The following is a 25,861-nucleotide window of genomic DNA, read 5'->3' as shown; positions in this document are numbered from 1 at the left end:
CATGACCTGAGCCAAAACCAAGACTCCCATACTTAACTGACTGAACCACCCTATATACTTTATTCTTGCAATAAAATAAGAATAGCCTTAGAGGAAAGAAAATGTTATTAAGAAAATCATAAATAGAGCGCCTGGATGGCTCAGTCAGTTAAGTGTCTGACTTCACTTCAGATCATAATCTCCTGATTCATGAGTTCAAGCCCCACGTCAGGCTCTGTGCTGACAGCTCAGAGCCTGGAGCCTGCTTCAGATTCTGTGTCTCCCTTTCTCTCTGTCCCCCTCCCCACTCAGACTCTCTGTTTCTCTCTCAAAATAAATAAATAAACATTTAAAAAAAGAAAATCATAAGGAAGAGAACATACATTTACAGTACTGTATGGTATTTATTGAAAAAAATCCACATATAAGTGGGCCTGTGCAGTTCAAACCTATGTGGTTCAAGGGTCAACTATATACATGTCATTCTGTGTAAATTAATTTAAAACACGAACTTTGGTTTAGGGAGACCTAAATGTAACGATCAACAAATCCACCAAATCAGGCAAGTAATTTAACCTCTCTAAAGCTCAGATTTCTTATTTCTATACATTTAAATACATTAATATTATCCTTGCATGATCATAAATTTGTTCAGAAACATTTTAAAAACCTACCAAATACCTGAACACTGCTCAGCTCGGAGGACATAGCTATATATTATGAATATCTGAGCATATTCATATGTTTTATGGACAAAACAGATATACCCCTTTTATAGAATTTATGGTCAAAAAAAGTGTTAAGATAAATGCAATAATATGTTTAAAGTGCTTATCTCATTGCCTAATATTGTGTGGATCCTTAAAACATTCTGTATTCTTCCTTACCTTTTCCCTGCCTGATCTTACTACCCTAAGTGATCTCATATCTATGATTCTGGCAAATGAATCTGAGAGGCACCTTGTTGTTGATGGACTATCATAGAAAATAGCAGCATGACAAATTGTCGTTGAGGAAGTGACTCAGTGAACTGAGTTCTGTGGTCAGTCCCACTAGAATTGTGCCTCTCAGCAAAATGAGGTTGGTGCTCTCAATCCAAAGATCAAGTGGCAGCAGTTTTCATCATGAATGTTATCCAATCATAAAAAAAAAAAAAAAAAATTGGCACCATTTACTTAACAGGTGTCCAAGTCTTTACTGAAGAAAGGTTCTCACAGTTGATACTAGTTCTGCTGATGGTAAGGGAAGAGATGATGGTGATTTGATTAATACAAATAGTTCAGTCATATTTCCAGGTTTACAAAATGATTTGCAAATGGTTTCTTTTGGTTCCCTCCAACACAACTAGTAGAAAATGGGAAACCCTTTCATTTCTTCTGTAGAGAGTTTCATGCTACTTTACATGGAGTATCTGTAGTATTCTGAGAACTGCTTCAAGGATAAAGCAGCTTGCATATTCACATCTTGCCAGCAAAGTTGAAAGGAGTGAGGGCAGTTAGTGTGTGGGGACATTTGAGGAAAAGTATTCTAGACTTGTAGCTTTTCCTGGGCCTTGACTTTGTCTAACTCTCTGAATACCATCTAACCACCCCATAGTCTGTCTGAAAGTTGAGATGCTGATCACTTCTTTCCTAGGTGTTGTGATAAAGTGTCTTTATGAAATACTCTGCATCCTTTGAATAAACTATAAAAATGATATGGACAAGAATTATTGACATTTTGAAGTAGTTTACTGGTATTACTGTGGCTTTGTGTCTATGAAATATGATAATTATAATCCAGAGGAAAATACAGAATACAGCCTCCACCTCTTCATCTTTCTGCTCACATAGACCTCAGTATTCAGTGACAGGGCCATGAAAATACATTTAAAGGAAGACCTAACACAGGTCTTTTTTATAATAAACTTTTTGCTAATAAATACAAGATAGTGACAGTCGTCCCCATTTTGTCTCCTGTGATTCCTGAGTGGCTTCTCTTCAGCCCATAACTCCTCAAACAGTCTTCTGGGGCCTATATGTTCCTTCTTTGTCCACTCCCCTTTGAATTGACAGTTTGTAGACAGAAGGCAACAGATCTTTCTAATACATAGGTGGTGCAGCGTGAGTCAGGTTCTTCCTGGGTTTCAGCTACTCCCTGTTAAACAATCAGAGCTTGGTGAACAGTAATTGAGTGAGGAGGCAAAGCACTCAGAAAAGCAGGGAGCGAGTGCAGTTTTATGAAGAGGATTATGTAGCAAAACAAGATCCAGCTCCCGTAGTGGTTTATTTTCCTCTCTGTAGTATTCCTCTTCAGTCAGCAGAAGAGGCAGTTATCAGTCACTGTCGTTATGACTGGGCACATCCATCCTGGGTCAAACATGCTGCAGTCTGCAAAGCCAGCAGCAGATTGCAGTCCTCTGCAGTCCGGCCAGACCAGCAGAACTTGTGTAGTTGTGCACCCTGTTTTAGCTTGAACACCAAATTGGAGATGTTCCCTTAATGAGGCATTTGAGGGCAAAAACAATGAAAGCTTTCCCTGTCTCAAAATAGACTGCCCTCCCTCTGTTGCTGCTTTAGGAACGTAGACCTGTTTTGAGCAAGGCGAAGCCACAGCTGGTCCTCACAGCATCATTAAGTCTAGTTTTTCATGATATTTAGTCTTTGCAAGGACCCTGATGAGCTAATTTTCTCACAAAGCGCTGTATATACAGATATCCTCATAGAGTTGCACATAAAATGGCTCCTTCAATGTTTTTTTTCACATACATGGAAATGTTTAAGAAACAACTAATCAACCACTGGGAGATCTCTGTTTTGCCTTATTAACACAACCTCCCTTTGTGATTTTGCAGCCACGACAGCCCAACCCAGACTGGCGTTACTCTGCTTCCCTAAGAGCAGGAATGCACAGGTATGTGTTTCCTTCCTTTTTTTCAATGAGAAGTACTTTAACTTTTATGTCTCAGTCAAATTGTGTGTGTAGGGGCTGGAAACTGCTGTTTAGAAGCTTTAGATACTTTTACAGGGGAACTTTGTCTCCATGTCTATTCCTTGAAACATTAAACATACTGCCAAATGCTTCTCAAATGCTGGCAATAAGAGTCCCTTGCAAAATTACAGAGACAGACTGCTGTATACTTTCTCTCATCAAAATTTCTATAAGGAATTAATGACAACTTCTTTCATCCCTTCTCCACCTATGCTTTCTGTCCCTCCCTTAGAAATTATAATGAACACTGATGCTTTTGTACTGGAATATATGTACATGTTGTCTGCCTTGGTTTGCTATCACACATCACCTCTTATATCCTATCAACCACAGTAATCAGCTCTTATTCTTGTTCATGTTTACGCATATTAGAATCTCCTTATCTTTTCCATCTTGTTACTCTTTTGTTTCCCTCAATGGCATGGGCTCTTCAGAGGATGAGCCATGTGAAAGGCCTTTATTGAATATCTGGAGACCCAATCTAGCTTGTTTTAAATTAATCTAGAGTAATAGCATTACTCTAAGACTCAGATTAATATAATTTTGCTTTCTCTACTTTGTCTCTGTGACAGTAATTGATTAACTACCATTATTCCCAGAGCTGATTTAATGCCATGGGGCCAAATAAAAGATTCTTTATGTTTGAGTGTCTTTGGAAACCAAGAAACCATAACAATCAACACCCACCAAAAGGATTTAGTTTTAAAGAAGGAATAAACTCTAAACTTAAGCTCCTCAAAATGTGAGCAACACTTAAGTAGATCTTTACCAAACCTGGATCGATTTTCTAAAGAGAGAGCTCACAAAATATGTGTTAAGTTAATGAAAAATTAGTTTTAAGCCCCTTTAGAAATGCATTAAAGTAAAATAAATTAACACATTCTCAAGCATTACAAGTTGAGCAGAAATCATTATAATGGGTGCTGTGTCTGAACAAGAAGCAATCAGTGAAGGGCTGCAGATCATAGCTGGCATAGTGAGATGTCACTTTGGAACCAGGGTCACAATTTTAGCCCAGAAACACTTATGCAGATGCCAGGATATGAGGTATCAGAGGGCTTCTTTCTGTTTGTTAGTGACCAGTTTATGCTTTGGCCTGCACCTGAGCTATCATTGCAAAACCATATAAGAGGAGAAAGCATGGTTTATAATACCAGCTTATTCGCTCCCAGTTGAATCCTTACTTTACTTGAAAAGTACCAAAGCCATGAGATGTCCCTTAAAAAATTCACTTAAAATAAAATACTAAAACATTATCACTTCCTTATTCTATTTTCAAGTGGGAAAAAGAAAGCCAAGTATCCTCCTATTCAGGTTTCGATTAAGATATTATGAGATATAAGTAGGATAAGAAATGTAATCAGAATGGAAGCTAAATGTAATTTATTCCCCACAGTGTACTGAGCAGGTATTAGAGTTGTAAACTTAAAGAATACTTCTTTTTTACACATATGCTTGGCTTCCTGGCAGTTCCAGCCTCAGACATCATGTAACGGTATCTGGAAATTCTGCTTTAAGCTGAGCTGGTTCCCAGGTAGTTACATCTTCAGAATGAGTCTGATTGAACCCATATAAGTTGCTGGTAGAATCCAAGAACACACGAAGTATATTACTATTTGGAAAAAAGAGAGTATTCTAGGATATAGATGGAGGGAAGAATAACAGTAGGGCAGAGCGTAATGAGTTAATTTCGATTAGATACGTTATTCAAAGTCACAGAGTGAGAAGATACTCAGTTTATAGATGGGCTTCCCCCACGATAGTTCAAGATTGTCTTCTCTGCTGCCTCACGTAACCCCTCGGACAGTAGTATAAATTTTGTCTCAGTAACTTAATTTGCAAGATGAACCGATGTCTGTTTTAAAATAGTCCTCTAATTCTGGTGAGGATGTTCTTGGATGATGTTTGCTTTTAGAGTCTCTGTTTGTTCCTTCCTTCATCCATCTAACAAATACATGAGGGTCTTCTATGTGCTGGCATTAGACATACATCGATTAATATTTATGAGTGCTGCATCCTTGAATAGCTTATATTCTATCTCTACTTGCCTCTAAGCGTATCCCACTTTATGTCTCACTACCTGCAGTAGTTCATGCTGAATTGATCTCTTCTGAATTGGGATCTGTGAGTGGTGATGATAGGCTTCCTCAAGTCCCAGGAAATGTACTAGGATGGGTTGTCTGCAAGTAAAAGATACAGAAAGAGTAAAACAGAAAATAAGGTCAAGAAGGAATTGGGTAGCTAAAAGGGAACGATGCTACAGTTACCACCAAATAATTTTTTGTGTTTTCGTCTTTGCTATAGAGAACCCAGAAACAAGACAATCAGCAAGAGAGGCCTGGGGCTTCTGGTAGTAAGCTCTCCTCCTCTGCTTCAGCATTTAGATGTTAAAATGGCATTGGCCCTCTGATGGGCTTCCTGTTACATTTAATGAATGCCATGTGGCATTGATGATGACCAAAATTGTCTTAAAGATAAAACATGTTTATTGCCTGAAGAGTATAGCAAGCAGCACGTAGGCAACTGTTTTTGCAATTTATGCAAAGTACCCGCTCAGCAGGAATTGCTGCAGTTCAAGTATGAGTAGAATGTGTTGGTGATAGCCCTGCCTCCAGAGATGTATGCACTTTCTGAGGGTGGCAGGAGATCTGGAGAGGCATTTATGGTCTAACCATGATTTGGGTCTGTGTGTTTACTCAGCTCTGTGCACCTAGAGGAGGCTGGCATTCTACGGGCTGGGCCAGGAGGGCCTGATCAGCAGTGGCCAACGGTATCCAGTGCAACACCAGGTAAAGACCCAAAGTCTCTCTCTTCTTGTGTGGGTTCTAGCAAGCAATCAGATGATCTGTTTTTTTTAAGACCAGAATATTAATGCTTCTCTTTTTAGTCTTTCTTCTTTTCCTTATATGTATGACATCCTTACATACATACATGATTATTTTAGTTTTCTACTTAATGTCCTTCAAGAACAGAAAACATATAAGGGTGTCTCCCTGTGTGTGTGTATAGCTCTTTTGTAAAATAGCCAGGCATCTTTATTTTTTTAAGTTCATTTATTTATTTTGAGAGAGAGAGAGCAAGACAGTGCGAGTGGGGGACGGCCAGAGAGAGAGGGACAGTGAGAATCCCAAGCAGGCTCTGTGTTGTCAGCATAGAGCCTGACATGGGGCTTGAACTCGTGAAACCATGAGATAAGACCCGAGCCAAAACCAAGAGTCGGATGCTTAACTGACTGAGCCACCCAGGTGCCCCAAGCCAGCATCTTTCAAATACTTAGGCTATCTGAGCTACACAGAGAAGATCTGGTGGTCTTATGCACAGAAATGACACTGTTAGCAAAGATCTTTCAATTGAAGACAATGGAAACCCATTCAAAGTGGTAAGCAAAAGAGAGATACATAGACACATAAACAGATACATAGATAGATGGAATGGAGTTTCTCATGGAAGTGGAAAGTTATGAAAACCAAGACACTACTCTCTTTGACTTCAGGTTAAAGTCAGATCTGCTTCATTCTGCACATCTATATGATGATCTGTATCACTCTGCAGACTGACTTTTACTGCCTTGACATGGACATTTCCAGACATGAACATCTCACAGTGTCTTAGTTCAGAGGACCAATGGGGACTAATTCCTAACCTAAACTTTCAGGAAAGAGAATCTTCCAGGTTGGATCAAGAGCCAAGTGGCTGATGAGCATAGACAAATTGCTTAAACTCGTATTTCCTTAGTTTCCTTATTCTTGCCCAATCACTAAAGCGATGTCATATAATAAAAATATGGCTTTGGAGGTCCATCCCTGTGGCAGTTTTCAGAAAGGAAGGATTACAGAGACTGTAAATGGTGTCCATCATAATCCTCTATTAATAGGACATCATAATGATGATAATAGTTACTAATTATTGAGCCATTATCAACTCAGACACTGGGCCAAGCGCATTATATATGTGATATCATTTATTCCCCATGACAGTCTTGCAAGGGATTTATTAGATCTATATTACATGTGAGAAACTTGAGACACCAAGAGAGTAAGAAACATACCCAGGTTCAGGCAGTTTTGTAAGTGGCAGAGGTAGGATTCAAACCCTGTGTCTAGCTCCAAATCCAAGTGTATCTAGCACTTATATTCATACCATGGCTGGCTTGCAAGAATCCATCCAAATTCAAATACATACATAGATACATTACAGATGACATAAGTGTGTGTGTGAAACATTCTTTCCAGAAATAATCAGGTGCTTTTCAAATGATTAGGCTATCTGAATAACATGTGCAGCAAAGGGCCCATTTTTGCTGGCAATTCTAAGAGCTTTCATTGATTCTAATCAGCCAGCATTTGCTATTTGTGAATGTTGCATGATTCAACTAAAAGTCACATTTGTCAAAAAAAAAAACAAAAAAACAAATGCACAAGCTAAAGCAATTCATTAGAGTTAATATTGCCAGATGGCAAGGAGAAGAACATAAAATAGTTCATTGACAAATCTGCAGCCCCAATGCCAGTGGTGAAGTGAAGAAGTGGCTTTGGGCTGCCAAGTATAGCAGGATAGGAAGCATCTGGAATGGTAAGAATGATGCTATGAAAGCAGCCACAACCTTGCCCTGCTCACCTGTCTTCAGGGCTTTTCTTGTTCCCACAGAGGGTTTGCAGGTTGGTCTAGTGAGCCAGGAACTAAGGTTGAATACATTCTCCTTTTGTTGATGATGCTGGTGGGTGTGTATTCCTAGGCAAATATGCATTAGGAGCTGTCTGCTGATTATTTCAGGTCTCTCCTTCAGATTTAAAAGAATGTTAGGAACCCGTCTTCTTCACACAGAAGATAGGGAAGGAGTCCCATTACTCTCCTTCCCGAGTTTCCCAACCCCTCCTGTCTCATCCCTTCTGTCCAGGACTGTGCCTGGCTCCTGATTCAAGTCCCGGTCCTCATGGACTGAGCTGTACAGACCTTCCATCTTCCCAGTGCTCCATGGGTGACCTAGCCTTGCATGTCAACATACCTCCTCACACAGTGATACTAAGTTAAAGGGAGGCCCCTCTGCCTGCCATTCTGACCTTTTGACACTTGACAGTTTTAGGACTCAAAATACGCCTGCACTGTTAGTAGAGAATAGCTGCAGCTGGGCAGAGAGAGAGAGAGAGAGAGACCTGCTGTGCACTAATCCTCATTCACACATCTTCCTGAAAGTTGTTTTTCCTCCATTGATGAATTCTTTTGCTTTGTCACTAAACTGTTCATTTATCTTCACAGTCCACAAAAACCTAGCATAAGGATCTGAAAGGATCAATGGGGACATCACCAGGTGATGTTTCCTGCAGGATAAACAAGTCAGGCATTAAATTGGTTAATTCTGATGACTGGCCCCTTTCTCCAGCCTCACCTCTGTGTGAGCAGACCTGGCCTAAGGGCTTCTTCTTTAGCAGCTTCCCGTGAGACTGAGCAGAGAAAGAAATGGGCTGAGGAGGAAGAGCCTGGCATCCAGTTACAGCTTCTTCAGAGGGAGGAATGTATTTGGGGGGAGGGGCATTAAAGGGCCAGTCATTCACAATTACAACTCTCACTTTCTCAGTGTGAATGTTCTCAAGAGGTTTTAATGAGTGCCCTTGTGTGATCAGTTCCTAGAGGGAATCCCAAGAGGTTGTAAAAAGACAGCGCCTTTGAGACAGCTGGTCTGGCTTCAGGGCACCAGACTGCTTTGCTCTCTCCTACTGGTCCTTCCGGGGCCCCTCTTTCTACATTTCATTACCTAAGGCAGCAGTAAATTGTTCCTGGAGAGGGACATACTATTTTCAGAAGAGCTCAGAGAATTCCAAAATACACAGCACTGCCAAACATAACACTATAGTTTGTCAAGGAAGACCCCAGGGGATCTGGGACTAAGCAGTGAAAGATTACTTAGGCAGATGAGGTGACTAAGGCAGTGAGGCCTAGAGGACCTCAGTGTTGAGGGACCAGACAGTGGTTCTCCAAGTACGATACTTAGAGCAGACACACTAACAATTGCTACCGAATCAGAAATTCTCAGAGTGGAGCCCAGAAATCTGTGTTTAACAAGCCCTCCATGTGCTCCCGATATACCCCAAAGTTTAAGAACTGGTCTAGAATCAAGAGTGCATGTTCCTGAGGTTGTCTTATATCTTTGGAGGCTCAGAAATCATGCGAGGAAGGCATCTACTTATGATTCTTGCAGGAAGCAGGAAGCCTTTCCCTATATCAGAGAGATCATCACTAAGAGCTCAAGCTCTCGGTCAGAGTAACCCTCCTTTGAATCCTAGCTCTGTTACTCAGCAGTTCTGAGTCCCCTATTTAACTTTTCTGGTTCCTAGTTTCTTTCTCTGTAAAATGGAGATAATAGTAGTGTCCACCTAATAAGGTTGTTACAAGAATTAAATGAGATAATACACGCATATTACACAGCCTAGAGAACAATGTTTATAGTAAATGGGAGCTATTTTAGTGCTTTTTCAAGGTAGGAGTCTATCTTTCACATTCAGAATTTAGGTCTGAGTTGTTCTGAGTAGTCTCTGTGGGAAGGCTCTATTATAGAGATTTTTCTCAAAGTGCCTGTTTTTTCGTGTCTTTGGGGGATTGTTTTTGCCCTGGTTTGCCGTATCTCTTCACTCTGTGGTAGATGGACATAGTTTATGTGCCCTAGTTTTTGGGGGAGTGAGGGGGAATTCGTGCTTTTGTTTTAGGATTCCTACCTCTCTGACAAAATCAACTTTGCGTGAAGGGGCTTTATGCAGACTCCATCTCTGATTCTTCCCCAGAAAGAAGGCATGATCTTTAAGTTTTTTGGAATCCATTTAGGAGCACTGCCAACATGAATTTTTCCACTTCATGAGTGAGGACAGCCTCAGGCCTCGTTTGAGAATTTAGAAAGCATGCTGTTCCACTAACCTGCTCACCCTCAACTTCTGCTGTTGTCATGGTGATGACAGTCCTGGGAGGTGTGTACAGATCCTTATTAGGGAAAAAAATGAGGTCAGCGGTCTCTGTGTGTGGGGCAGCTCCTTCCTCGGCATTGTCCATTCTCACCTGCGTCTCAGGGCCAGAGGGCCAGCCTGGCTTAGAGGTCTCTAGCTGAGGAACGTGAGTGAGTCCTTGTGAGATGCACTGTTACTTTCTGGGGGTTTGGAGTCACCACATCTGCTGGAGTTCTCTGTGTAGCTTGTGTGGTGTGTTCTGACCCGGCCTGGAGGGAGGGAGCAAGATAGTGTGGGAAGGCGAATTAGAATCCTCTACCTAGGAGAAGCCATGAAACTTGTCTGTACTGGCTTCATTCATTCCCCTTCATCTCCTTCTTAGAAGAACACTCTGTCCCTTCTATTTTTAATGGTCATATAAATGAAAAACTAGATGGAAGACTTCCTGGTTTTTCTGAAATTAAACATTTCTGTTTAGTAAATAGATTCTGAGATAGTTCTTTCCTTCCACTCTGTGTTTCCTCCACCTCTCCCCCTTTTTCTACACCCTTTCCCCCAGGATTGGTTACCCCGGGCAGAATACAGTCAGAGTTGGGACCATGATACATAATAAATACATTTCTTCCTTGAAACAGAGTTCATGTGCTTCCTGAAAATACAATCCTGTGTGCACTCCACTGTATGCTCCTGGGCATACATTTTATAGGGTAGAGCGAGGAGAGAAGAGCAGCACGAACTGTTCCCTTAGGCTATAGTTTTCTTCAAATCCCACAGATGCAGAGAAGCAGCTAATGCAGGGTCAGGAAATGGATACTCATTACAGTTCCTTAGGTTATCATTGATCCACTTAACATGTCACTAGAGCATACAGTCTGGCCCCTGAAAACTTCATCATGAGCAACAACTTTTGAATAATGTCTTAGGAAAATAATACACTTTTATCCTTCTTTGTTTAAGAGTTTTGCATGGGACAAGAGAGTTTCCAAATTACCTTCTCTTCTAGTTTTGTCTACACACCATACTTTGTAGCTAAATTTTTAAGTGCCTTATCAGAAGGGAAATTCAGGTTTATACTGGGAAGACCCTAGTGTCTCAAAGGACCAAGGAAGGAGGGGGAGGAGGAAGTCACAAGCTACCTGTAGCCTGAGAGCTCTGTGGCAAAGTAGAAGTGGAGGGTGAGAGTCTATGCTTCATTCTGGGGGAAAGATGTCTTGGATTGTTTGGAATTGCTTGGAGCTCCTCCCTCAGAGGTGTTTGGACAAGAAGGACCTACTTATAATCAGAAGTGAGGGCAGAGGAGAGGTAATGGCTTGTAATTACTTTAAGCTTTGCAGTTCCAACAAGCGTTGCCTTAAGCCTCACTGATTCTAGTAAACTAGAAACGAGAGCCTGTCCCCAGCAATAGGAAGGGTCTTTAATGACAAGTGTTTTCAGAGAAACTCAGCCCAGATTCCGAAAGGACTTGAAAAGTTCATTTTCACAGAGGCAGTCAACTTTGAATTGAGAAGGTCATTGCCTAATCTGGAGAAACATATTCAGGTCAAGCACTGGCTACAGCCTTGGGGCCTCTAGGAAAGGGTCACTAGAGAGTTCATTGCCAAGAGACCTGGACTTGAGCATATGGACTGGAGAAGAGCCTCTTCTGCTTCTGCACTTAGAGTTTATTATCCAGAGTCGAAAAAAAGAGAGGAAGCAGAGATCAATGTCATTCTACTCTCATCTCAAAGAGACCAAGAGTTTCCTCAGCAGTAGTCCTGCCTGGAATGGTCTACTGCCAGAGATGTGGGCTAGGTGAAGAATGGGAAAAGGCAGTCCTGAGCATGGCAGTAACAAAAGAAATAAAGAAAAAAAGGAGTACCCTTGAAACTCACATAATACTGTATGTGAGCTATACTGGAATTAAAATAAAAACTTAATAAATCTTTTTAAAAAAAGATGTTTGTGGGGCGCCTGGGTGGCTCAGTTGGTTGAGCGTCTGACTTTGACTCAGGTCACAATCTCACAGTTTGCGAGTTCGAGCCCTGCGTTGGGCTCTGTACTGACAGCTTAGAGCCTGGAACCTGCTTCTGTGTCTCCCTCTCTCTCTCTGCTCTTCCCCCACTCATTCTCTGTCTCTCTCTCATTAAAAAATAAATAAACATTTAAAAAAATTAAAAAACAAAAGGATGTTTGTACCAGTATGGAAATAGGATATTGAGAGCTTTGTAGAAGTAATTCTCACAGGTGTAACTTTAGAAAGTTGGGGTACAAAAAGTAACTTTTAGGAACCAAATTTTTATCTATAAGAAAACAAGGATGATAAAAAGCTTATTGTTACTAGAGTGTGGCTCTTGACTGCTGAGTCCCAAACAGTGTACCGGGCCTCTAGATTACAGCTGCCAGTGAATGTAATAAACAACAAACAAACTTTAAAAATGAAGAAAGTCTGAACAAACAAGTTTGTTGTTAATGGTCCCAGAAAGTCTGGCAGTTTGTGCTTCCTTCCAACATTGGACCAATCCAGTGTCCAGAGTTGTTGCTCTGGGCAGTATCATGGGCCAAGCTGAGTAGCAAGGTGACATTTCCCAAGTCTTCTCTTTTATGTTTTTTGACTCTGAACTACAGATACTATCTTACCCAAAAATGCATGTGTCACATCTCTGTTCTCATAATCATCTAGGGTGACTTAAAGGTCTGTAGCAAGGCTAGAAGCCTCAGTCTGTATGAATGATTTACATTAGATGCACACCAAGCTTCATGTCAGAGAGTTTTGGGGGGAAAAGAGTATTACCATGTATGTAAACAGCCCTGAGGTGGACACTTTTGAGCCTGTGAGATTGGTTCTGTTTGATGATGAGCCATGGAATACAGAAACCTATTAGCAAGGAAGTATGTGTGTTGATGAGAGGGTCTTTGTTGTTGAAGATTCAAAGTCTTTAAATCCTGTTCTGTTGCTCCCTGTTGTTGTACAAATAGCCTTTTAGAACAAGAGAAAGGAAGGCTTAATAGTAGTTACTATTTAGTGAAACTGTGGTAAGTACTTTACATGCATTGCATACTTAAGCAAGAGAGAAACTGTTATTCCCATGTTTTAGATAATGAACTTGAGACTCATAAGAATTAAGTGAGTTCCATACATTCATACATCTAGTGTTTTTTTGCTGCCTATTATCCCAGTCAAGCAAGGTGTCTAGCACATAGTGGGGCTTAATATTTGTTGACTCATTAATGAATACAGTGGCAAAGCAATATTTGAACCTGTGTCTGTCTGCTGCTGAATGCTGTGCACTTAATTAACACACTACTGATTCTTTGTCCCATATGCCAGCTGAAGGGAATAGTTTGGTAACTTGGAGAGGAATATTCATTGTCTGAGTTCTAGGCTGACTGTAGGGTCTGTATTAGTTTCTGATTACTATTATAACAAGTTACCACAAACTTCATGGCTTAAAGCGATGCAAATTTATTATCATACAGTTATGGAGGTCACAAGTTTTACTAGGTTAAAATCAAGGCGGATTCCTGTTACTATATAACAAGTATCCACTTTTCTTCAGTTTCCAATAGTATGTGCCTCATTCGCATTAGAGCTGTCACTAACAACACTTCTAATGTCCCTATTTGTACTAACATTCTGTTCATGACAATTTAGGTATTCCCTAAGATGATGATATGTTTTCTCTAACATGCTCCTCACTTCTTTCGGAGTCCTCTCTAGCAGAGTCTTAGTATCTACTTTTCTGCTAGCAGTCTGTTCAAGGGAAGCTAGGCTTCTCAGAATTCTTCCAATCTCTGACCATTGACCAATCCCAAAGCCACTTCAAGATTCTTAGTTATTTGTAACAGCAGAACCCCACTTTTAGGTACCAAAATCTGTATTCATTTTCCAAGGCTGCTGTACCAAATTACCACATACTAGGTGGTTTAAGCCAATACAGTTTTATTATCTCATGGTTCTGGAAGTCAGAAGTCCAAAATGGGTTTCACTGTGCTACAATCAAGATGTCAGCAGGGCTTCACTACTTCTGGAGACTCTATGAGAGGATCTCTTCCCTTGCCTTTACCAGCTTTTAGAGGCTGCCTGCATTTCTGGGCTCCTGGCACCTTCATCTTCAAAGCCAACAAAATAGCATCTGCAAATCTCTGTCTGACTCTTGACTTTCCTCCCCCTCCCTTTGCCTTATAAGGACTCTTGTGATTACATTGGGCCTACCTGGATAATCCAGGATAATCTTGCTATCTTAGCATTCTCAGTTTAATCACATTTGCAAAGTCCCTCTTGTCATGTAACATATAACATATTCACTGGTTTCAGGAATTAGGATATAAGCATCTTTGGGGGACCATTATCTGCAGAGCTGGCTGTGTGCATCTGTGTGTTGTAAACTTCAGTAGAGGCAAAGGTAAAATAAGGTGCATCTTAGGACCGTGGAGAGGTTGTAGTCAGTGTTGACTAGACTTTAAACGCCTTTGAAGGCTATTATTAACTGTCAGAACTTTGGTGGAGACTAATTAATCACCTTCCTTTCCCTCCAAGTCTTAAGTAATTAAGAATAGATGCAGGGAGCCAACTGAGGGACCAAAGTTCAGAATCAGACTTGTAATTGGTAAAGATGGTCTGGAGAATATGACAGGACCTCCACCTCCTACATACAAGGGAAGAAAATCAAGAATGGCAGACCTCTGCCTTTGTGAGGAGGGGGAACTGTCCTGGTTTGATTACCAAACAGAGCTAGAGCAGAGTGAAAAAGAGTTAGAGGAGAGGTATATCATGAAAAAACAGTGTCTGTTAGTGCTAATTTAACCTAATCAAAAACAATGATCCCTTTGAAAAATGACTTATGATAATCTCCCCAATTAGACAAGCAACTTTTCTTTCCTGGGAAGAGTAAGTATGGAAATGGAGCCAAAGGTGAGAGCCCCCTTCCTAACCCATTCCCCGAGGATGGAAGTATTGGTTGCTGGGTGTCTCTTTTCTGTGGGCAGAGGTGGAAATGTGGAGACAGAAGGTAGATGGTACATTGTTATATTAAAGACTAAGATATATTGTTCTGTCCCAGGCTTAAGAGTATTTTCCCAAGAATTAGAAAGCAGTCAGGAGAAGACAGAACTCCTTGGATCACCCACAATCTGGAAAGAGTCAATTAAATGACATGATAGCCAGTGGCAAAGTCACTGTCCCCAGGGTGATGTCAGGAGATAGGGACAATGCATATTGCCTGCTCTGTGTATGCATCTAGAATCTGTGTCTAGGTGAAAGCAGATTAAAACATATATCCGGGACTGCCTTGAAGAAGAAAGTAGAGCCTGATTGGTGTGTATGTGTGTGTTGGGGGTTGTGGGCAGTGTGGGGGAGGAGATACTTCAGACAGCATTCACTTGCTTTTCCCGAATGTGACGTCCTACCTATGGCAGGGGCAGGGGTCACAGTGGTTGCAGGCCAAGTCTATGGATACATAGAATGCAGGATTTGGGTTTTTTTAGGAGCATTTTGCGTAACAGACCTATTCTCATACTAGCTACCTCCTTGAGATCCTAACAGGCTAGGCACCTCCAAAGTCTAGAGCCTCTCAGCACCCTCAGCAGCTCTCACTAGAGACCAGATCACCTCCCATGACTCTGACAGTGAATAGGCATTTGACCCATTGCAGAACCTTCTTGGAGGCCAACATCCCCTGTAGGCTCCTTGTGTCACCAAGATGTTAATCCAACTGTCATCCCTGCAGTCTGCAGTCAGCGGGGTTGTGTTTAGTCAACCAGAAGTGCCACATCAGTTTCCCCCTATTAAACCAAGTATAAATTGATTCTAAATATTTGCTTTGGGGAAATTCTTTGGGAAGAATGAGCTGTCTCTAAATCTAGGGATTTAGAGATATAAATTAGCTTCTTTTGTCTTTTCACTCAGGGTTGCAACCCTGCGTTCTAACCCTTTAAATGGGGGTCATTTGAAGAGCACTAGGAGGATCCTCACAAAACCCACCTCACAGGCAGGTTCCTAGAATTCCACCATCAACCACCACCACCAGCATTCTCATTTAAAATCCTTATTCATTCGGGGCATCTGGGTGACTCAGTAGGTTAAGCGTCTGACCCTTGGTTTCCGTTCAGGTCATGATCTCACAGTTCATGAGTTTGAGCCCCACGTTGGATTCTGTGCTGACAGCATGGGGCTTGCTTGGGATTTTGTTTCCCTCTCTCTTTTCCCCTCCCCTGCTTACTCTCTCTCTCTATCAAAAATAAATAAATTAAAAAAGTAAACTATTAAAAAAATCTTCTAAAAAAAAGAAAAAGACTAAAATCCGTATTCATTAAATCTCTCTCTCTCTCTCTCTCTCTCTTTCTCTCTCTCTCTCTCTCTCTCTCTCTCTCTCTCTCTTTCTCTCTCTCTCTCTCTCTCTCTCACACACACACACACACACACACACACACACGTGAAGTATTGGAGTATTTTATCCAAGGGTAGGCTTTAATATAGAATTTGTTTGGAACCTTTTATATAGTCATTAAACAAACATTAAGCACCTACTTAAAGTCAGTCTCTAGTCCAGGTGATGCCAGAATAATATTAACACAGTCCTGTCCTCGGAATTTAGTGGGGGAAGATAGAAATGTAAGGAAATAAGATGGAAATATGACAGTGTCCTGTGGTAAGGACCATAATAGCATCATGCACAGGTAGGGCCAATGAGGGGGAAGGAAGCTGGGACAAACCACCAGAGCATGTCAGTCCAGAGTGGGATCCAGAGTCGTCTATCTATATTGTAATCAATACAAACTCCATGTAAATGTGGTGAGCTGGCCCCCCTTTCCTGAGAGGGTGCAGACCCTCACTCAGTAACCATGAATACTGAATGTTGTGGGAGCCCAGAACATCGAATTGGGGAGCATCTCAGAGATTGTGACATTTAATACTGGGTATTGAAGGCTGGTATGTAGGATGTTGGGAGAGAATTCTGGACAATGTAAAAAACACCAAAAATCAGAAGTCCATAATCTTGGTGAATAGAGTAAGTACACTTGATGGATGGAAGGGATAGAAAACTGTTGGGAAATGAGATCTGAAAGACAGGAGTTAGATTTTGTAGAGCCTTCAAAATCCTGCTAAAGAACTTGAAGTTTCATTTGTTGGCAGTGGTGAGCCACCAGGTTGGTTTGTTGGTTGGTTGGTTTTTAAGAAAGGAGGCTCTAGGGGTGCCTGGGTGGCTCAGTCGGCTAAGTGTCTGACTGTTGATTTTGGCTCAGGTCATGATCTCACTGTTCCTGAGTTTGAGCCCCGTGTTGGGCTCTGCAATGATGGTGCGGAGCTTGCTTGGAATTCCCTCTCTCTCCCTCTCTCTGCCCCTCCCCCACTCTCACTGTCTCTTTCTCTTTCTCTGTCTTTGAAAAACGAATAAATAAAAAAATGTTTTAAAGAAAGAAAGGAGGCTCTGTTGAACCCCCTTACCTCTGCTGAATCTTCAAAAATAATCCTATATCAAGACAAGCTCATGATCTATCAACTTTACTGGTTTTTTTCTACTTAAACCAAGAATTGGAAACTTTAAAAATTGCATATAATTAACATACAGTGTTATATTAGTTTCAGGTGTATATATAATTCAGCAATCTATATATTATTCGGCATCATGATAAGTGTACTCTTAATCCCCATCACCTATTTATCCCATCCCCCTACCTACCTCCCCTCTGGTAACCATCAGTTTGTTCTCTATTTTTAAGAGTCCATTTTTTGGTTTGTTTCTTTTTCTTTCTTCATTTGTTTTGTTTCTTAAATTCCACATACGAGTGGAAGCATGTTATTACTCTTTCTCTGACTGTCTTATTTCTTTTTTTTAATGTGTATTTATTTTTGAGACAGAGACAGAGCATGAACGGGGGAGGATCAGAGAGAGAGGGAGACCCAGAGTCTGAAGTAGGCTCCAGGCTCTGAGCTGTCAGCACAGAGCCCGATGCAGGGCTCGAACTTACGGGCTGCGAGATCATGACCTGAGCTGAAGTCAGACACTTAACCGACTAAGCCACCCAGGCACCCCATTACTGTCTTATTTCATGTAGCATTATGCCTTCTAGATCCATCCATGTTGTTGCAAGTGGCAAGATGTCATTCTTTTTTATGACTGGGTAATATTCCATTGTAGATATATACCACATATTCTTTTATCTTATTTTTTTACATCTTCTTTATCCATTCATCTGTCACTGGATACTTGGGCTGCTTCCATAATTTGGCTACTATAAATCACACTGCAGTAAACATAGGGACACATATGTCTTTTTGAATTAGTATTTTGTATTATTTGGGTAAATACCCAGTGGTAGAATTATTGGATCAAATTGTAATTCTATTTTTAATTTTTTGAGGAACCTCCATACTGTTTTCCATGGTGGCTGCACCAGTTGGCATTCCTACCAACAGTGCACAAGGGTTCCTTTTTCTCATATCCTTGTCCACACTTGTTATTTCTTGTTGTTTTTGATTTTAGCCATTCTGACAGATATGAAATGATATCTCATTATGGTTTGATTTGCATTTCCCTGATGATGGGTGATGGTGAGCATCTTTTCATGTGTCTGTTGGCCATCTGGATGTCTTCTTTGGAGAAATGTCTGTTCATGTCTTCTGCCCATTTTTTAATTGGATTATTTGTTTTGGGGGGGTGTTGAGTTGTATAAATTCTTTATATATTTGGATACTAACCCTCTATCAGATGTCATTTGCAAATATCTTCTTCCATACAGTAGGTTGCCTTTTAGTTTTGTTAGTTGTTTCCTTTGCTGTGCAGAAGTTTTTTATTTTGATGTAGTCCCAATAGTTTATTTTTGCTTTTGTTCCCCTTGTCTCAGGAGACAGATCTAGAAAAATGTTGCTATGGCTGATGTCTGAAAAATTACTACCTGTGCTCTCTTCTAGAATTTTTATTTATATATTTTATTTTTTATTTTATTTTTATTTATTTATTTTAATTTATTTTATTTTTATTTTTTATTTAAATAAACTTTTTATTTATTTTATTTATTTTTATTTATTTTATTTTTATTTATAAAATAAAATCTTTATTTTCCATTTAGGTTCTTAATCCATTTTGAGTTTATTTTTTTTTTTTTAATTTTTTTTTTTTTTTTCCAACGTTTTTTATTTATTTTTGGGACAGAGAGAGACAGACAGAGCATGAACGGGGGAGGTGCAGAGAGAGGGAGACACAGAATCGGAAACAGGCTCCAGGCTCCGAGCCATCAGCCCAGAGCCCGACGCGGGGCTCGAACTCACGGACTGCGAGATCGTGACCTGGCTGAAGTCGGACGCTTAACCGACTGCGCCACCCAGGCGCCCCATTTTGAGTTTATTTTTATATGCGGTGTAAGAAAGTGGTCCAGTTTCATTCTTTTGCATGTTCCTTTCAGGCTTTTCCAACATCATTGGAAAGGAGCTGGTCTTTTTCCCCAATGCATATTCTTGCCTCTTTTGTCAAAGATTAATTAACCGTATAATCGTGGGTTTATTTCTGGGCTCTCTGTTTTGTTCCATTGATCTGTGTGTCTCTTTTTGTGTCAGTACCATACTGTTTTGATTACTGCATCTTTGTGTAGTATATCTTAAAATCTGGGATGGTGGTACCTCCAGTTTTGTTCTTTTTCTTTTTTTTTTTCAAGATTGCTTTGACTATTTGGGGTCTTTTGTGGTTCCATACAAATTTAGGATTACTTGTTCTAGTTCTGTGAAGAATACTGCTGGTATTTTGATAGGGATTGCATTAAATCTGTAGATTGCTTTGGGTATTATGGACATTTTAACAATATTTGTTCTTCCAGTCCATGAGCATGTAATATCTTAGCACTGGCCTTGGAAATGTTCTTAGCTAATTCTGGTGGACTTGATCTAATCTTATCTGAGAAAATGTGGAGAGTGAAGGCCATGTTTGTTTAAATTTTGCCTTGGTTTGCTTCTTAAGGGAGGCAGCATAGCATTGCACAGCGCCTTGGGTCCCTATTGTACCACTCAGTCATTGTGTCTCAGATTTATTAGTGTGCAAAAGAGGAAAGACTGTTGGCTGCTATAAGGATGAAATGAGAGTACATGCAGAATGCTTAGTGTAGTGCTTAACTCATGGTAAGCATTCAAAAATATAATCATTTACTCAATTTAATATTCCTGGCACTTAGCACAATGCCCGGCACACAGTAAATAGGATTCAAATTGGTTTTGTTAAGGGACACCTGGGGGGCTCAGTTGGTTGAGCATCCGACTCTTGATTTCAGCTCAGGGCTCATGTTATGACCTCATGGTCATGGGATTGAGCCCCATGTTGGGCTCCATGCTGAACGTGGAGCCTTGTTAGGATTCTCTCTCTCTCTCTCTCTCTCTCTCTCTCTGCCCCTCCCCTGTGCATGCTTTCTCACTCTCTCTTTCAAAATAAATAAATAAACATTAAAAAGAAATGGTTTTGCTAAATTAAATGAAATGGTATAGAAATTCAAAGTGGGGGGATAGTCGTGGTGGAGTGGGTTTTCCCCTGATGACACTCATTCTCCTGCCCTCCTACTGCAGTGTTCTGACGGCACCTCCATTTTATACCCTCAGTGCAGGGAGATCACTGCTTGTCTAGAAATGGTTGCTCAAGGCTGAGAAGTGACACAGCAACACAGAGCCTGGGATTGCTGCCAAATTTTAAGAAGCACAGATTGCGACAAAGTGAGGGGGAAGGGTAGCGACGAAAAGTTTGAAAACCCAACCAACCCAGAAGCAGTTTTACTGTTGGGTGAAATGATTATCTCTCACAGGTGGACAGGCAGCGTGGAAACTCTAGAAAGAGTCCCTGTCAAGCTGTGGTGCTGAAGCGGGGACCCAGCACTGGGCTCTTGGGTCCAGACAAGGCTGCTTCATGGGGCCTTGCACTTAGAAGGGCCTCTTGGTTTAATATTATGTTGTTGCCATCTCAAAGTACTTGATAATTTTTTATGGGCCCTGCAAATCATGTAGCTGGTCCTGGGTCCAGACTATCTGGGACAGTGATGTTTTGTCTCAGCTAGTTTTTGAATTTACAGCTGATTAAGTAGTGGCTGGGCTAGTCATCTTTTTAATCTCTCTCTCTCTCTCTCTCTCTCTCTGATTTAACTATAAAATGCCAAAGGTTATGACAAATTAAATCTGTACAAAAGCAAAATAAAATGATTAGTACCTTACCTCTATCTCCAGTCATGCTCCCACGAAGTAACCACTACCAATAGTTTAGTGTGTATCCCCCAGATTTTTTATAAATATAAAGTTCAAAGTACTGTATTATAAAATAACATGTAATTATATTGTTGATATGGATATGAAACAATACAACATCATTTGCATGAAAATATTCAAGTGTCCCTGAATCCCACTCCCCTTCAGTGAGGCAACCACTGTTAACAGTTTTGTGTATATCTTCCAAATATTTTTTGAGGTTAATAGACTTTATTTTTTATAGCAGCTTTAGGTTCAGGGTAAAACTGAGCAGAAGGTACAGAGGAGTTCCTATGTAGCCCTGTCCCCACACCCGCACAGCCTTACCCACTATTGAGATCCAGCACCAGAGTGATCCATTTGTTACAATCGACGAACCTACATTGACATGCACTATTGCCCAAAGTCCATAGTTTACTCTAGACTTCCAAATATTTTTCAAAATAATTTTTTTTTATTTGAGAGAGAGAGGGAGAGAGCATACACACATGAGTGGGGAAGGGACATAGAGAGAGAATCTTAAGCAGGCTCCATGCTCAGTGCCAAGCCTGAATCAGGGCTCATTCCCATCACCCCAGGATCACCACCTGAGCCAAAATCAAAAGTCGGATGCTCAACTGACTGAGCCACCCAGGTACCCCCAAAATAACTTTTAATCACATAATTGATACATGAATTTTTTAAGGTTTTATTTTTAAGTAATCTCTACACCCAACGTGGGGCTCAAACTCACAACTCTGAGATCAAGAGTCACATGCTCTACCAATTGAGCCAGCCAGGCACCCCTGAATGTTTTTGGCTTAATAAAAAAGAAGTAGGTTTTCAAAAAGCAAAACGAGATGTTATATGTATTAGTATACAGCTTTTTTTTTTTTAATAAACATCTTTCCAAATCAGTACATATAGACTCACCTCATTTTTCTTTAATAAGGACATATTGTGTCGTATGCCCATATTATTATTTATTTATCCAGCTTCCTGTTGGTATCTATGTTTTTTAAACCACGCAGTGGATATTCTTATACATAAATCTTATGTATCTTATGTTTCCAGAAGTGGGATTACTGGGTTATAGGGTATGAACATATCAAATCATCATGCTCTTATCTAGGGTTGGACTGCATTTGTTACACACTTCCCTCTGACCCCACCCCTAGCCAGTACTATGTATCACTTAAGTTAGCCATCCCACCAAGGGACTTAGCCCTCAGGCTTGAGAATTCCTTGAGCAAAGATAATGAGAGAATTTATTTGTGAATGATAATAGTAATAGCTTACCTGTATTGAGCACTTAAACCATGTTTTGTTTACTTAACCCAGGTACTGTTCTAAGCACTTTACATGTATTATCTATCTCTTACTGTGTATAACCACCCCCAGAGAAGAGTTTTTTTTAAATGTTTATTTTTATTTTTGAGCAAGAGACAAAGTGTGAGCGGGGTAGGGGCAGACAGAGAGGGAGACACAGAATCTGAAGCAGGCTCCAGGCTCTGAGCTGTCAGCACAGAACTGGACTGAACCCACGAACTGTGAGATCATGACCTGAGCCAAAGTGGGACGCTTAATTGACTGAGCTACCCAGACGCCCCTGTTATTATCCCCATTTTAATGCTTAGGAAACTGAGGCACCTAGGGTTAGGAAAGGTCACATATCTATCTAGTTAATTGGGGGGAACAAGATCTGAAACAGGGCTCATTGACTTCTGAGCTAGTGCTCTTAACCTCTGCACACACTGTCTCTAGAGAGTTTAATGCCATCTTTATGCCATAGTTTCTCTATCTTGTTTATTCCTTATGTAACTGGGTCACAGAGGTGCAAGAGCACGTGGCTCTGGGGCATCCCAGACAGACCAGGTTCAGCCGGTCGCCACTGACAGAATCCAAAAGCAGGGAGAGGAGTGGTGGTGAAACAAGACAGGAATTTAGTTCAGTGAGGCTGACACCAGGAAGACAGTGGACCAGTGTCTCAAAGACTTGCTCCAGAGTGCTGACAAGACTTCCAGGTTTATATAGGGAAAATGTGGGGCAAAGGTGGGTGGGTACAAGTGCTGGGCAGTAAAGGTTGGGTCGATCACTGTCTTGGGGTCAATCATGCAGAATCTTGCTGGAGTCAGGGCAGTAGTAGTTAATGCTTGAGGGGCAGTTTCACTTCCTGTCCTGGAAGGCTTTGCCTGCTGGGAAAGATATGCTGGAAAGAAGAACTCAATCAGTTAGAAAGTACAGACTGAGGTCACAGTGGAGGTAGTTGAAATCCCCTTTCACTTAAAACAGTATTGTATTTATTCATTTATTTGTCTTTTTCTTCACTTTAACTCTTGGAGGGCAGGGTACCTGCCCTAATATTATTCATATCTCTGTCCCTAATTCCTAGCACAATGTCTAGTTTATTGTACATAATAAATAAATTTAGTTGCCTCTTGGAGGTGGCTACTATATCCATGTTACCTGTGAAAAAACCACAAGTCTGCTTCACCCAAGTAGTGTAGTAGAAAATAGTAGAACGCAGAATGCCAGAGCTGCGATTTGAACCTGTCTTTTTAAAAAAAAGTTTTTTAGGGGCACCTGGGTGGCTCAGTCGGTTGAGCATCTGACTTTGGCTCAGTCATGATCTGATGCTCGTGGGTTCGAGCTCCATGTTGGGCTCTGCGCTGATAGCTCAGAGCCTGGAGCCTGCTTCAGATTCTGTCTCCCTCTCTCTCTGCCCCTCTCCCACTCTGTCTCTCTCTTAAAATAAACATAATAATAAAAAAAAATTTTAATGTTTATTTATTTTTGAGGGAGAGAGAGAGAGAGACAGAGCATGAGTGGGGGAGGAGCAGAGAGAGAGAAGGAGACAGAATCCGAATCAGGCTCCAGATTCTGAGCTGTCAGCACCGAGCCCGACATGAGGCCCAAACTCCTCTGCCATGAGATCATGACCTGAGCTGCAGTCGTGCGCTTAACCAACTGAGCTACCCAGGCACTCCCTCAAGTCTTTTCCAACTTCATCCATAGTGGGGTCCCACCGTGACTAAGGTGTATCCTTCCTGCCTGCTTCAGAGGGCTCTAGAGAATGGCTCCCTACCTAGCAACCAGTCCTAGGGTGGAAAACGTCACAGCTAGACTTCTTTAATGATCCCTGGGAGTGGCAGAGCCAGATGGGAGGAGGGCCCCTTGAAAGGAGAGTTCCTGGAAGTACTGCATCCAGGAATAAATTGTTGGGGGGTAGGGTGGGCAGGGAGTCAGGTTCCTCAGAGGAACACTACATTGTAATAATACCAATCCTCTATTTCGGTTTCTGCGTGCCAGGCATTGTTCTATGTGATTTACGAGCACTATGTCCTTTTAATGCTCACAGTTCCATTAGATGGATATTGTTATCTGTTTTACATATGAAAGAATGCAGGCTGAGAGGCCAAGCAACTTGCTCTAGGTTACACAACAAATAGGTGATAAAGCTGAGGTTGCAGCTCAAATGTTTGTGTCCCCCAAACCTTCATTTTCAGCATTCTGCTAGCCCTAGGTTATAACAGCTTGGCTGAGGCTGGGGGCATTGTAAGAAGGCTCTAAGGGGAAATTGCCCTCCCTGGACTCCAGCAACCAGGAATAAGGTACAGAAAACCATGCAGCTTGAGCCCTGCTAGGTTAGGGGGTCATGGAAAGACATATTATTGATTTTTTTTTTTTTTTTTTTTTTTTTTGGCTTACTGCGGAGAGCTTGGAAGATTTGAAACCAGCCATTCCAGTTTCTGAATCTGTGTTCACAGCACATGATGTCTTTATACTCTTAACCTAGAAATGGTAGAGTTATTTTGGGCACAAAGCAAGAGCTGTGGCTTTAAAAATATGCCACTGTATTTATCTCTTCCGCTCCAAAATTACTGAAAATTAGCCCAGCTGTGGCCTGAGGCAACAAATAGCCACAAAATCTCCTTCCAGATCACGCAGCCACTGCCCCCCTCAACCCCCCAAGCAGGCGGTTCACCCAGGAGTGGCACTCTCTGGGGAGTGGATTCAGACCAGCCCGTCTGGCTTCATACTCACATCATCCCCTCCCTGCCACTCTAGGGGTCAGACTGCTAGGCCTGTGAGTGAGCTCAACTCTGTCTCCTCCCTCATACCCAAGGCTTCACAGAAATAAAACAATACTAACAAATCAATTATTGAGCTGGGGAGTCCGAGCCAAAAGAATTTTTCAGTTTTATTACCAAATCCCTGTGTGATTCAGGGCAAAAGACCTTGCTGTAATTAAGCCTTCAGTTCCTTACCTATAGAATGGAAAACTTTTTTTTTTTCTTCAAAGTAGGCTCCCTCTCCAGCACAGGGCCCAATGTGGGGCTTGAACCCACAACCCTGAGATCAAGACCTGAGCTGAGATCAAGAGTTAGACACTCCACTGAGCCACCCAGGCACCCCGGAAATCCTTTTTTATAACAATTATTTTTTATAATTATTACTTATTATAGGGAATATATGTGTGTGTGTGTGTGTATATATACATATAAATGCAAATGCAAAATGCTTCATAAAATGCTTGACCTTTAATAAGCAATTTATCAGTATTCCCTAAGTGACTGAATCTTCTGCTCCTCTGATCTTACTAACAAGTAAAATGTAATGAGTTTTTACTTTGTGTCATGCACTGTTTTATATTCCATAAGGATAATTACATTTAATCCTGCAAAAACCCTATGAAGTGCTATTATCTCCTTTACACATGAAAACTGAGATACTAAATGATTTGCTAGACATCACATAATATATACGCTGTAGCCATATTTAAACCTACTATTCTGATTATAGAGCCTCA

General features: G+C 41.0%; 3 protein-coding genes across 12 annotated transcripts in view; all 3 read left to right on the top strand.

Annotated features, from left to right (window-relative positions):
• LOC131514361 (protocadherin alpha-7-like) overlaps positions 1–5,691 on the top strand; it is a 127,795-nt gene extending 122,104 nt beyond the window's left edge. The window contains 2 exon segments of the mRNA XM_058734275.1: positions 2,813–2,871; positions 5,650–5,691. The gene's annotated coding sequence lies outside the window, so the exon portion shown is untranslated.
• LOC131514355 (protocadherin alpha-1-like) overlaps positions 1–5,701 on the top strand; it is a 169,278-nt gene extending 163,577 nt beyond the window's left edge. Inside the window, 2 exon segments of the mRNA XM_058734264.1 lie at positions 2,813–2,871; positions 5,650–5,701. The gene's annotated coding sequence lies outside the window, so the exon portion shown is untranslated.
• Positions 1–25,861, top strand: part of LOC131514297 (protocadherin alpha-C2) — a 193,215-nt gene that overhangs the window by 154,583 nt on the left and 12,771 nt on the right. For 9 of the 10 annotated variants that reach the window (XM_058734197.1, XM_058734214.1, XM_058734171.1 and 6 more), the window contains exons 2-3: positions 2,813–2,871; positions 5,650–5,738. In XM_058734197.1, coding sequence (XP_058590180.1) covers positions 2,813–2,871; positions 5,650–5,738 — 148 coding nt within the window. Of the gene's footprint in view, positions 1–2,812; positions 2,872–5,649; positions 5,739–20,406; positions 21,972–25,861 lie in introns of those variants that run through there. The other variant, XM_058734221.1, reaches the window with a different exon arrangement.

This window comes from Neofelis nebulosa, chromosome 1 (genome assembly GCF_028018385.1).
Source record: "Neofelis nebulosa isolate mNeoNeb1 chromosome 1, mNeoNeb1.pri, whole genome shotgun sequence".
Lineage (NCBI taxonomy): Eukaryota > Metazoa > Chordata > Mammalia > Carnivora > Felidae > Neofelis > Neofelis nebulosa.
The sequence above is the reverse complement of the archived record's forward strand: the minus strand, read 5'-3'. Positions and strand labels throughout refer to the sequence as shown.